The following is a 13,983-nucleotide window of genomic DNA, read 5'->3' on the forward strand; positions in this document are numbered from 1 at the left end:
TTATGCCTGACCTCCAAGGAAGAAGGCATAGCCGCAAGAAAAGACTTAATGACCACAGCATTCCTTTGCTTTGGTACATATTTTCTTTTGGGTACAGTATTCAGTTACCTTCCATTGAGGCATGCATGCATTATTAATAAAAATCCATATGGACATATAAAGTCATCCACAGGTCAGGATTTTTGCTTTATAACTGCCGCTACTGATAACTGCTGCCGTGAAAAAGTTCATGAGAACCATGGTTGCTTCAAGATCAAACAGTTATGATGGGGTTTCTTCAGGAAAAAAGGAAATCTTGTTTACCCAGTTAATAATTGATGTTGGTCCAGATGCAAATTAAAATATGGGAAATATTCCATGCATTGGCGACCTTTTTACATTGAGAGAAATCCAACAGCTGAATGCAAGGGGAAAGAAGCTTTACAGCATGTTATGGAGCATGAATACTTTAAGCTAGCCAGAGTGATTTCTCCACCACAAATTCCACTGTAATTTGAGTCACTTTTTGTAAAATGATAGCATAACAAAATAGCTAATGCATGTATGTTTAGCTGAGGATATCTAACTTTCTGGCAAGGACTTGTCACTTATTAATTTTTAGGTTTTTCTGTTTTTTTTGCTCTGTTTCATTGTCGTTTGCTCATGCTTGTCTTGACCTTTGCTAAAAGTTTTAATGTTACAGTCAGTGTTAGAGAACTGGCTGTTATTTTTATAGATGTTTATAACTGATGACACCAGAAGTATAAATGGACCATAACAGTTTACATAGAATGGATAATTCACATTTTAAAAATCATTTTGTAATCTGTAAGAACATTATTTTTGAACTGGCGTTTTGCAAGCAATTTGAATGGTAAATCAACGTTTTTGCATTTTCAGTACCGGAACAGTATCATGGCTCAAATCCTGAGGAAGAACTAATAGACAACACATCAGCACATCAACTAATTTCAAGTACTCCAGTAACTTCCATTCTGCAAGACCATTTGAACATGCAACAAAGAGTTTATCCCAGCAAGAAAAGCCCACATGCTCTTCTTCCAACTCCAAGTACTTCTGATCATCTGGAGAGTCAGATTGAAAATGGGAACAACATAATACCATGTCCGTGGGCGTCAACGCAAGCTATTGCTATGGCTCAGCCTAATGTTTACTCAGTTCAGGATGGAAAGGTAAGATTAGCTTTTTGTATTAGAGATACTTCCCATATTTTGAATATATGAGCTGAATTTCCAGCTGCAGATTCTAACACCATTTGTTAATAGGTTCACATTGGTGCTAATATATGGATTGATGAGGACAAGTGGGAAACTGTGAAACGCCAACCAAGTGATTCAAGATTTACAAAGTGCTTGGCTGTGGCTGTCTGGGGTGTGGATACCCTGAAGGACAGAAGTGTCACTGGAATTGCATGCAACTCCACAAAATCATCACCTAAACCACCTCTTTCCCCTTATAAAGTACAGATTATTAAAGGTAAGTTTAAAAACAAATTTCCACAACAGAGGTTTTTACTTTTTTTTAAAGTTTCTTTATTATTTTTCCTTCTTTCCCTCCTTACCATCCCTGCCCTCCTGCTTATTTATTTATATACATGTTTCCATATCCTGCTGTACTTAAAAAGAAATCAACATTTTGTATTCACTTTAAAGTATTTTTTCTTCACTGTTCAAATTTAAAGCTTCTTTGAAAAGCAATTAAATTCACAATTTTGTTTTACTAAAGCAAAACAGCATCGTAGTGCCCAACATCTGGTGGCAAATGTTGCTTGTAGAGTAATAACTATTACTAATATGAGTTTAGCAATGTCAACAACTAATAACCATCTAATGGAATACATTGAAAATTAATATTAAAATTAATAATGTTTTCTCTCAATATATTCTTGTTGTGAAAAAGGGAGCTTAAGTGTATTCTTTCTCCAGTGTATTCTTTTTCCAGTGTCCAATAAATCCAAGTTTGTATTTTCATACAAAATGTAATGAGGAAATATATTCCTGCAGTTTCCTAATGGTTAAGAAAACAGTTAACAGTTAAGGTACAAAGACCAAGAAATTCCCAGATTTAATTCTCTGTCTATGCTTGCCTATCTATTCTCAGCTGAGATAGTAGTAAAGGACAGGATTTGACTTTGATGTGAAATGCGAATAGAATATCCTGCTGACACTTGGCGGGATTTTCCAGCTGTGCTCGCCCCAAAATTGGAAAATCCCACCCAAGGTCAACGGAGCTTTGCATGGTCGATTTACGTGGCGGGCAGGACGGGAAAATTCCCCCTTGCTGTCTAGGTTAACACAGGAAGAAAGTTGAGAGGTTAGAGAGTGACTGGTACCCATAAAACTTCCACATTGAAGGAGAGAAAACTAGTGAGGAAAAATGATGTATTTCTGCTTGTTTGATGACCTAGTTGGTAGACCAGTGTAATAAACTGTGTGGTGTTAGGTTTGACAGCTATAAAGTTCACTGATTTCAAGCAGAGCAATGTCAGGAATGTTATTGGCCTCTGTTAGAAAGTGGGAAATCAGTCGCATTTTCTGATCCTTAATGATGTCCACTCATTCTTACTGGAAGTTGTATGTGTAGACATTAGATGAAGACAGATTTGTAATTATCAGTGAAGCACCTGCATTTGAACAGCCTGCCTACTCTTATTAGGCTCACATAAGGAAGATTGACTCGTTGGGCAAGGTGCTTTGGGGGCTTTTGCAACTTAAATGTACACTTCAGCATTAATTTACATACAAAGCACTACTGTTTCCCCCCTCTTTCATCTGCAATGACTAACTCCTTTTGAAGGTAATCCCTAATACTCAAAGATGACAGCCCTTGTTGGAATGAAAATCAGTCTTGGTGATTATTAAAACGCGTGTGACTATCATGCTGTGCTGTATATTTCCAGTCTCATAAAGTTCATTTGGTACTGTTGTTTCTTCTGTTTCTATTTTTTTCTGGAGCTCAGATTGCTAGTGTTCAGAATGGCTGAAAGCATCAGATATTGCTGCTCCCCAGCTTATTTGACTAGCTGCAAGTTTTTCTCAGTTGTCAGTTTGTTTGTGCTTGATCATGTCTTTTCTATCTTGCTCCCAACCCTCCTACTTGTCTCAGTTGGCAGTGTAGCATAATTCTTGGCATGTGGAGTCATCCATGCAGAATAATTATGTTGTGTAAGCATAGCCGCGATTCCAATGGCATTGATATGCTTTCTAATCTTGTAGCTTGTTACTTTTTCCTACCTCTTGATTTGCATGATGGAGCTCAGGTGTTGGAGATGGAACTTGTTAAACTGCCAAATATTATGCTGCCCACGTGTCCAGTGCGATCATGCTACATTGAAGTGTGATGATCACAGAATATACATTCTTCTATTATACACGTTTGACCTCATGCTGAGTGTGGATTTTATGATAGAGGTTTATCATCTACTGATCCATCATTTAACAATTCAACGCTGATGTGATTATTGGCAACATTTGATTCTGCATTTAATGTTGATAGTCTGCAGCAGTATCAATCAGCCTCAACAAAACAAGGCATTATTTTTTCAGGCTTATGGTAAGATGATAAGTTTGCTTCAGCAAACTAGTCAATATTTTATCTCAAGCACAGCCATGATTAAGCACAGACTCACGTAGGACCTCAGTGTAACCTTTGTCGGGGTTTACTCGGCCTGATGAGCTTCCAGTTACATAAATGGCCAGGTCTAAGCTTTTGGTTATGTCACCAAGTGCAGCAGTGGAAAAGAAGCTGGTTACAAGCACAAATCCTTTGTTGTTCCTGTGCTCATCAACATTGGGACAGTGGCATAGGGTTGATGATGTTTAATAACACCTTTCATTACCTCAGTATGTCCCAAATGCTTCAGAGTTGGAAGCATGGTCGTATTCTTATGTAGGCAAAGCAACTAGTTTACACAGAATTTTCCTCAAAACAGTGAATTTGTTTAGATCATTGATGGATAGAATGTTGGGCAACATGCTAGGAGCATTTTCCTGCTTTTCAAACTGAAACGTGCTATCTTTGCAGCCACCTGAACAGCCAGAAGGGACCTCGATTTGACATTGATCTGAAAAGTAGCACCTGCAACAATGCAGGGCTCAGTTCCTTCAGAATTGCAGTGAACCGTCAACCTAGATTCTGTGCTATAATCCTGGAGCAGGCCTGAACTCCTAGATGTTTGTCACTGTCTATGAAGACTAAGAATGAGACATCTGATGTGCATTTCAGTTTTCAAAAACAAATCAATTCTTCAAATTTAAGGCTCAAGATTAATATTTTGGTGAAACTAAATAAAATTCTGCTTTCCCTACAGAACAATTGCTGAACAGAATACGACAAGATGCCAAAGATGACAATGAGATCCACAAGCGACTAAATAAAGTCAATCGATACATTGGGGAAAAAATAATGGACATTAATAAGCAGTGGCGAAAAGCCAAAGCAGAAATATCAAAATTTAGGAACTGTGAGTGTGAGATAGGATTAAAATGTGAAACTCATGCACATTGTGAGAGATCTGAAGTACCCATCAAGGAAGAGATTGAAACCTTTATCTATGAATAATTTAGTGGGAACTAATGTATTGCATGATCAGAAAGCCCTGTTCATGGCTATTCTGGTTATTGATAGTATGTAACTGTTACTTGATTTAATTACAGTGAAATCTGCTTGTTCTCTTCATTTGTTTACATGGAATGGTACCATAGAAAGCCTTTTCCTATTAATTTCTGTATAGCTGTCAAGTTTTATATCTCATTGTTAAATCAGTGGAATGTACAGTTAATTCTGCAAATTTCTGTAGAATTCTACAGAAGGAGCCCATTGCAACTATGCCACCTCAAAGCTGTTGGCTTATTTCCCATTTCTTGCCCTGTTCCTGTATCTATTATTTTAAATTCAAATATTTATCCATTTCCCTGTTAAAGGCTATTATAAATTCTGTTTCCAGGTCCTAACAATGCTGAGTTTAAAAATAAATAATGCTCTTAGCCTTTTGTTGTTTTTGGTAACACAAAATTAAGCCCTTTATTTACTGAGTCATCAGTTAATTGGACATTGTTTTCCCCTATTTACCTTATCAAAACACTTTTATTTTGAATACTGCATATGATCTCCTCATGATATTGGTTGTACTGTCAGCATCTGTGATCTGTCCTCATAACTAAATGATCTCCTCTCTGGTATGATCTTAGTGACTCTGTTCTGTGCTCTGACTTTGACCTTGATATCCCTCTCACAGTAAGTCAAACCAAACCGAATATAAAATTAAAAATGTGACTTAACTAGTGTTATGTTTAGCTTTAGCATTACCCCTTTGCTTTTGTATTTAAGACCCGCTTTATAAAACATAGAATCTTCTGTATACTTTCTTTTATATACAGTTTCATCAACTATTCATTCTTTGGATGTGGCCATCACTCTCAGAGCCAGCATTTATCGCCAAACCTAGTTGTCCTTGAAGAAGATGGTGGTGAGCATTTTTATACTGCTGCAGCTCACCTGGTAAAGGTACTTACTGCCACAATGCTGCTAGGTGGGGAGTTTGAGGATTTTGATCCAGTGGGAATGTAGGAATAATAATATATTTTCAAATCAGGAGTATGTGTGACTTGGAAGGAAACTTTTAGGAGATTGTGTTGCTGTGCACCTTCTGCCCTTGTCCATCTAGGTGATAGAGGTTGTGAAATTGGCTGGGAATAGCTTGGGGAGGTGCTATGAATCTAGATAATAAACACTGCAGCCACAGAGAGGATGTTTAAGCTGGTGGCAAGCGTGCTGATCAAATTACTGCTTTATCCTGGATTAGGTTTTTGGACCTGAACCTATTCAGGCATGTGGAGAGTATTTCCTGACTACTACCTCATGGAAGCTTTGGAGAATCGAGAAGTAAGCTACTCACTTAAGTGGCAAATAACGTTAACAGCACACGTCAGTCCAAGACTTGCTGGTGTCCAGGTCTTGTGGGCATCAATTGCTTTATTATCTGAGTAATTGCTAATGGGGATGAATACTATCTTCAGCAAACAGCCCCACTTCTAACCATATGATGGAGAGAGAGTCATTAATGAAGCAGCTGAAATAGTCGGGCCGAGGGACACCGTCCTCAGGAACTCTTGCTGCAATGTCCTGCAGCTGAGGTGATTGGTCTCCAAATGATTACCGTCATCTTTGTGCTAAATATGACTCTGACTTCAGTTTTACTAGGGCTTCTTGGTTTGCACACGGTCAAATGCAGCCTTAATGTCAAAGTTGCTCAGAAATGAGCTTGTCCTCTTGCTTTTACAGATGTGGTTATTGGAATCTTTAAGTCATCTGCTTCCCTCCCCTTTTTAAAATTTTACTGTTGTATATTTCCCATTCTTTTTTGTTGTTAAATTTTGGCTTGCATCACACCATTTGAATTAGCTGAGTAGATCACGCTCTAAAAACAATTAAAAGTAAGATATACCAGGTACTCTAAGGGTCACTGTATAAGTTTTAAGTTTGGGAGTCACAGATTACCCAAAATACATGGTTGAGAAGTCCTAAGTGATTTTAATTTAGTTTATTAAGAAAGTGATAGTTTATGTATGATGCAAAGGCTAAATAGAGAGGAACAGCATACAACCCATGACAGGTAAGAACAGTATACTGATCCCTTATCGTGTGGTGGCAGCCTTCTGCTGTCTTGCCGAAATGTTAGGAAACTTTTCCCCCCAGTCTCTCTCCATCTTCCCTGGTCTTCCTCCATCTGAATATCAGGCAGAGGCTTGACTAGGACTGCCCCCAGTCTTCGAGAACTCATTAATATATTTAGGGACTGGTTATCTATCCTATGTCAATCACTTGTTTGAATAGCTCTAGCCAATGACTACAGGACACCCAAGCTATCAAGGATAGGGTGGATCACCTCCCCTTGTCTATTTCTTAATTTACCTCTACAGCGGCACGGTGGCACAGTGGTTAGCACGGCTGCCTCGCAGCGCCAGGGATCCGGGTTCGATTCCCAGCTTGGATCACTCTGTGTGGAGTTCTCCCTCTGCTTGGTTTTCCTCCAAGTGCTCCGATTTCCTCCCACAGTCCAAAAGACGTGCTGGTTAGGTGCATTGGCCATGCTAAATTCTTCCTCGATGTACCCGAACAAGCACTGGAATGTGGCGACGAGGGGATTTTTACAGTAACTTCATTGCAGTGTTAATGTAAGCCCATTTGTGACTAATAAATAAACTTTAACTTTCCTAATTAAAAACCTATGAACTCAAATTTTTTAAAATTTGGCGGTCCACTGCACTCTGGGGTAGAGAATTCCACTGATTCATGACCCTTCAAGTGAAGTAATTCCTCCTCATTTCTGTTTTATATCTGCCACCCCTTAGCCTAAAACCATGGTCTCCCATTTTAGAATGTCCAACAAAGGGAAACATTTGCTGTATATCTACTCTGTCAATCCCATTTAGCATCTTATATACCCCAATAGATCGTTCAATCTTCTAAACTCCAGTAAGTATAGGTCTAAACTGCTCAATCTCTCTCCTTCAGACAAGTTCTTCATCCCTGGAATGAATCTAGTTGAATCTTCCCTGAACTGCCTCTGATGCATTTACGTCCTGCCGGACAAAAACTGTACGCAGTACTCCAGATGCGGTCTCATCAATGCCCTCTACAGTTGCTATTCAGTCCATCGTGTCTGTACCGACTCTGCAGATGAACAATTTCCACCTTCTCCCTTGCACATTCTTCCTTTCCAGAGAACATTCTAATTCCCTTTTTGAATGCTTTGATCGAATCTGCCTTCACCTCACTTCCGGTCCTTAGCCACTTACACGTTTAAAAAAAAGCTCTTTCTCATGTCGCTTTTGTTTCCTTTGCCAATTATTTTAAATCTGCCCCCTCACTCTCAATTAATTTGAGTGGGAGCAGTTTCTCTCTGTCCAGATCCTTCATGATCTTGCAAATGTCCATCAAATCTCCTCTCAGCCGCCTTCAAAGCAAACAATCCTAATTTCTCCAATCTATCTTCATAATTAAAGTTCCTCATTCCTGGAACCATTCCCATGAATCTTTTCTATGCTCTCTCCAATACTTTCACAACTCTTCCTGAAATGCCACGCCCAGAATTGGATGCGGTATTCCAGCTGAGGTCAAACTAGTACCTAATAAAGTTCACCACAATCTCCTTGCTCTTATATTCTATGCCCTCTTAATAAAGCCTGGAATATTATATGCTTTATTAAGGCTTTTTCAACCTGTCTGCCACCTTCAATGACATATGCACCAAGGTCCCTCTGCTCCTTCACTCCCTTTTGAATTGTACTCTTTGTTTTAATTTGTCTGTCCATGTTCTTCCTATCAAAATGAATCACTTCATGTTTCTCCACATTGAACATCATCTGCCACCTGTCCACCCATTCCACTAATTTGTCTGTGTCCTTTTGAAATTATCCTCCTCACAGTTCACAATGCTTCCAGGTTTCACGTCATTTGCATACCTTGAAATTGTATCCTCTTCACCAAGGTCTAGGTCATTAATGCACATCAGGAAAAGTAAAGGCCCCAATACTGCCCCTGGGGAACTCTAGTACAAACCTTCCTCCAGCCCAAAAAACATCCATGGATCCCTACTCCCTGTTTACTGTCATTCAGCAATTTAATGTTCATATTGCTCCTGTTCCTTTTATTCCATGAGCTATAACTTTGCTCAAAGATCTGTTGTGCGGTACCATGTCAAAGGCTTTTTTGAAATCCATGTACACCACACCAATGATGTGGAGATGCCGATGTTGGACTGGGATAAGCACAGTAAGAAGTCTCACAACACCAGGTTAAAGTCTAACAGGTTTATTTGGTAGCACAAGCTTTCGGAGCACTGCCCCTTCATCAGGTGAGTGGGAGTTGTGTTCACAATCAGGGCATATATAGACACAAACTCAATTTACAAGATAATGGTTGGAATGCGAGTCTTTACAGGTAATCAAGTCTTAAAGGTACAGACAATGTGAGTGGAGAGAGGGCTAAGCACAGGTTAAAGAGATGTGTATTATCTCCAGCCAGGACAGTTGGTGAGATTTTGCAAGCCCAGGCAAGTCGTGGGGGTTACAGATAGTGTGACATGAACCCAAGATCCCGGTTGAGGCCGTCCTCATGTGTGCGGAACTTAGCTATCAGTTTCTGCTCAGTGATTCTGCGTTGTGTGTCGTGAAGGTCGCCTTGGAGAACGCTTACCCGAAGATCAGAGGCTGAATGCCCGTGACTGCTGAAGTGTTCCCCAACAGGCCTCAACCGGGATCTTGGATTCATGTCACACTATCTGTAACCCCGAAGATCTCAACCTCATGGATGCACTGCAGTGATGGCAGCTGCTGCTCATCCTACTAATATTTAAAGTATCTTACAAACCATAATAAACCTTACTTAAGACTCATCAGCTATTCATTTATTACTTTTTAATACATTGTCTTTTTAATTTGCTAGTTGCTTAGACATTGATTAGAAGCAACAAAACTTACCTGCCAATCAACTTGCAATTTTCCTATGATGTCGCACCTCAATTCAAATTTCCGAACAGAGCTCAGAGCCCTCCGACTATGTAACCGAGAGAGAGCCACTCAGTTCCCCAGAATCCTCCCTTCCACTAGTTTTATCCCAATTTAGCTCCCCTGAATTCTCTCTTTCTCTCACTGGTTTTAGTCCCACTCAGCTCCCCTCAATTCTTTCTTTCTCTCGCTGGCTTTACTCCCACTCAGCTCCCCTGAGTTCTCACTTTCACTGGTTTTAGCTCCACTGCCACTACAGCACAATTCAATCATTTAAAACAAGCAATGAATGGGGAATTTCCAAATTGAATTTCTGTAAACTTGTAGCATGTGGTAAATTCCATGCTGTATTATTGGATGGAATAACATTCAGTCTTCCTAAATTTATCAAAATCTTGACCATACTTTGTATATATTTAATAGACCATTTTAAATTTTACCCATAAAACTTAATAGAATATCCAAACCTTCAATAGTGTTCAATTATGGGCCGCAAAATACTTGCCTGATCTTGTTTTTGTTAGGAAGTAAGGGTGTCAAGGACATATTTCCTCTATGGTAACAATGTAACTTGACTTTTTCCATATAAGATTCAAATTCAGAGAACGTTGGTGGGAAATCATATCTTGAAAATTTACATCTTGGGTTTCGGGCATTCTTCTCAAATGTAACTCAGATTACAATCTTCTGTCTGAAAAAATCTTAGTTTCCAAACTTTACCTTTAGGGAACCATTCTCTGCTATCATATCAAATTCGGGGAGGTAGTGGCGTAATGGCATTGTCACTGGGCTAGTAATCCAAAGACCCAGTGTAATGCTCCCATCACAACAGTTGGTGAAATTTGAATTTAATAAAAATCTGTTGACAAAGTTGACTGTTATAAAAACCCATCTGGTTTACTAATGTTTTTTGCAGAAGGAGCTCTGTCGCCCTTGCGTCTGGCCTACATGTATGTGACTCCAGATCCAGAGCAATGTGGTTGACACTTAAATGCCCTCTGAGTACACTTCAGTTCGAGGGCAATTATTTGAATCGCTATAGATTGAGAAAGGGGAATGTGCAACGAGACCTGAGTGTCCTTGTTCACCAGTCACAAAGTAAGCATGCAGCTGCAGCAGTCAGTAAAGAAGGCAAATGGTATTTTGGTCTTCATAGTGAGAGGACTTTGAGTACAGGAGCAGAAATGTCTTGCTGCAGTTGTACAGAGTCATGGTGAGACCACACTTGGAATATTGCATGCAGTTTTAATCTCCTTTTCTGAGGAAGGATAATTTTGCTATGGAGAGAGTGCAGCAAAGGTTTACCAGAATGATTCCTGGGATGGTGGGACTGATGTATGAGGAGAGATTGAGTTGGTTGGGATAATATCTGCTGGAGATTAGAAGGGGGGATTTCATAGAGACGTATAAACTTCTAATGGGGGACCTTTAATGTCCAAGACCAAGAATGGCTTGGTAGCACAACCACATACCGAGCTGCTTGAGTCCTAAAGAACATAGTTCACAGATTGGGCTCTATGGCAGGTGTTGAGGGAACTGAGAAGGGGAAAAACATACTTGGCCTTATCCTCACCAACCTGCCTTCTGGAGATGCATTTGTCCATCAGTGGATGTGACCACCTCACAGTCTTTGTGGAGAAAATGCCCCATTTTCACATTGAGAAACCCTCCATTGTGTTGCAACACCATACTAAATGACTTTGACTTTGAACAGATTTGACAATTCCACACCAGACATACATGAGGCACATCTGTAATCTCCTGGTTGGCATATCCCCACTCTAAAGTTGCCACCAAGCCAAAGGCATGCCAGGAGCAGCCAGGTATACCTAAAAATGAGGTGCGACCCCAATGAAGCTACAACACAAGACTACTTGTGTGCCAAAAGCATAATAAACAATAGACAGCTAAGCGATTCCACAACCAACAGATCAGATCTAAGCTCTGCAGTCCTGCCCACATCCAGTTGTGAATGAGAGTGGGCAATTAACTAACTTGGTGGAGGAGAAGGCTCCACAAATATTCCCTCAATAATGGAGGAGCCCAAAGAAGGGCAAATGATCAGGCTGAAGCATTCACAAATACCTTCAAACAGAAGTGAAGAGTGGATGATCCATCACAGATGCCAGTCTTCAGTCAATTCAGTTCACTTCACGTGGTGTCAAAAAATGGCTGAAGGCACTGGATGCTATGGGCTCTAACAATATTCTGGCAATAGTACTGAAGACATGTGTTCCAGAACTGGCCATGCTTTTCCAGTACAGCTACAAAACTGGCATCTACTCAGCAATGTGGAAAATTGTCCCAATATGCCCTTTACACACACAACAGGACAAATCCAAATCGGCCAATTGCATCCCCATTAGTCTCCTCCTTGTCATCAGTAAAGTGATGGAAGGGGTCATTGTTGGTGTAAAATCAAAATTAAAGGATACAAAATGGTTACCTGGCACAAAATGGGCTCTGGGAAAAGACATTAAGATGTGCTGACTTGGGCACAGACATTGCACAGCAAGTTAAAACCTGTTAGTGTTTAAATTGCTGCAGGAAACATCAGACCTTGAGGCACCTTAGCTGCTTGAGATAAAGCAGAACCAAAACAATGAGTTTTAGTAACGAGATCAGTCGTTGATGGGGGACATAAATGTATCTACTCTATGTATAACGATGTGCTAACTGCCGATGTCTGTACTTGTCTACTCCACGTATAACGATGTGATAACTGCTGATGTCCGTACTTGACCATTATTTGAAAGTGTATAAAGATGCTCAACTGCCATTGTAAAGTTGAGAAGGTGACTGCGCGCACTGCGGAGAGCCCAGCGCTTCTCCCAAAGCTTTGTCCGATAAAACTGCATGTTGAATCTTTAAGTCTGACTCCGAGTGGTGATTTTCCCACAACAAATTGGCGTAGTCGGGCAGGATCTCACTGCTGGTGAGTGGATCGGTTGGCCTCGATCGACGAACTGGAGTAGAGATTGTTGAATCTGGGAGTCAGACTGAGCCAACAGTGCAGTTTAAAATGGGTAAAAATTAGGGGAATTTATGTTATAGAAATAAGTATTGATTGTTACTTGTGCTGATTGACTAAAGGATAAGGAAGTGCCTGTCTCAAACGCGCAGTCTTAGACCAGTTGTTAAGAGGGGAAATCCCCCACTCGAAGGTCAGGACCCTGAAGTGGGCGTAGAGGCACAAGGGCACTTAGGATCGTGAAGCACAAGTGGCAAAGGTCATTTAGTATCAAATTCTGTAGTGGCGAACAAATGCAGGAGTTTGCCACCTGTTTGCATGAAAGTTTGTGTAGTTTATGTACTTGTCTGTCACATTGTAAAGCGGTGCTGAAAAGGAGCTGATTACTCTGACCTAGAGCCGGACTCCGGTGGAGAAAACACATTGCCAAGGAGGTAATCGTGGCCGTGAGTATAAATAGAAACCCTAAACGGTGGAGAAAACACGTTGCTAGGAAGTAATCGTGGCCGGGGGTAGTGAAGTCTGTGAGATGGCAGATAGAGAAGCAAAGTGGGGACCTGCGGGTTCTCTCATTGATCAATATATGACAGACAGACATGTGTTAATTAAGAAGATGCAAAGGGATGGCTGGGATGTTTCTCAGACCTTAGAACAGCAGAGAAAGTGGGTGGATGGGGAAAAGAGAGACAAAACAAAAAAGGCAGGGGTATTATTAGTACATCAGTTAGCTGGACTAATTGAACAAATAGTCGCCTCCACTAAAAAGTGGAACGAGGATAAGATTAGAAATTTAGAATCCAAAGTAAGGGAATTGGAGAAAAAGAATAGAGTATTAGAGGAGAATCAATGGGGAGGGGAAACTGTTCCTCTGCCCCCTTATGAGTCCATACAACAGGGACCAACCGCCCCTCCAGAGGAAGGGGAAGCGCTAGAACACAACTTGGCGCCAGTAACCCGAGGGGGAACAGACGCGCAGCCAAAAGCAAATTACAAACCATTTACCCCGTGCGAAAGACAACAGATAATGGCCTCCCTGGGTAAACTACAAACTAGAAGCGCAAACACTAAATTTTGGGAAGAATTAGATACGATTTGGGTAGGACACCAATTGCACTGAAGGGATATACACCAATTGGTTAGGGCCGCATATCCAGCGGATAAATGGAGGCAGGTAGCCGGAGGGCCTGCCAGTCCCCCAGCACAAGACTACAGTGGGGGACATTGGACACACGCAGTAGCCCTAATAGCAGAAATAGATGCCCAACAGGCACCCTTCGCCCTGTTTAAAACAGAAGTCCAGGGAGTTTTAGGAAATGCTCCTACTAATTGGAGTAAAATCACAACGACCAAGCAACAAAAGGGGGAAGGAGCTTCTGAATATGGGGAACGATTGTTCCAAGTATACCAGGAATGCTCAGGGCAAGGAAACCCAGACCGTGGAGATCGAGCCTTCATCCAGGCTTTCAAGGATGGGCTGTCCAGCGCTCACCAAACCATCCTAAA

The 13,983-nt window shown here is 40.8% G+C and overlaps 1 protein-coding gene across 1 annotated transcript in view; it reads left to right on the forward strand.

Moving 5' to 3' along the window:
• The window catches only part of LOC144495848 (BEN domain-containing protein 5-like), a 43,322-nt gene extending 36,108 nt beyond the window's left edge, over positions 1-7,214 (forward strand). Inside the window, exons 4-6 of the mRNA XM_078216484.1 lie at positions 880-1,172; positions 1,266-1,476; positions 4,310-7,214. Of these exons, the coding sequence (XP_078072610.1) occupies positions 880-1,172; positions 1,266-1,476; positions 4,310-4,560 (755 nt within the window). The 3' untranslated portion in view covers positions 4,561-7,214. The remainder of the gene's footprint in view (positions 1-879; positions 1,173-1,265; positions 1,477-4,309) is intronic.
• The last annotated feature ends 6,769 nt before the right edge of the window (positions 7,215-13,983 follow it).

This window comes from Mustelus asterias, chromosome 7 (genome assembly GCF_964213995.1).
Source record: "Mustelus asterias chromosome 7, sMusAst1.hap1.1, whole genome shotgun sequence".
NCBI classification, from domain to species: domain Eukaryota; kingdom Metazoa; phylum Chordata; class Chondrichthyes; order Carcharhiniformes; family Triakidae; genus Mustelus; species Mustelus asterias.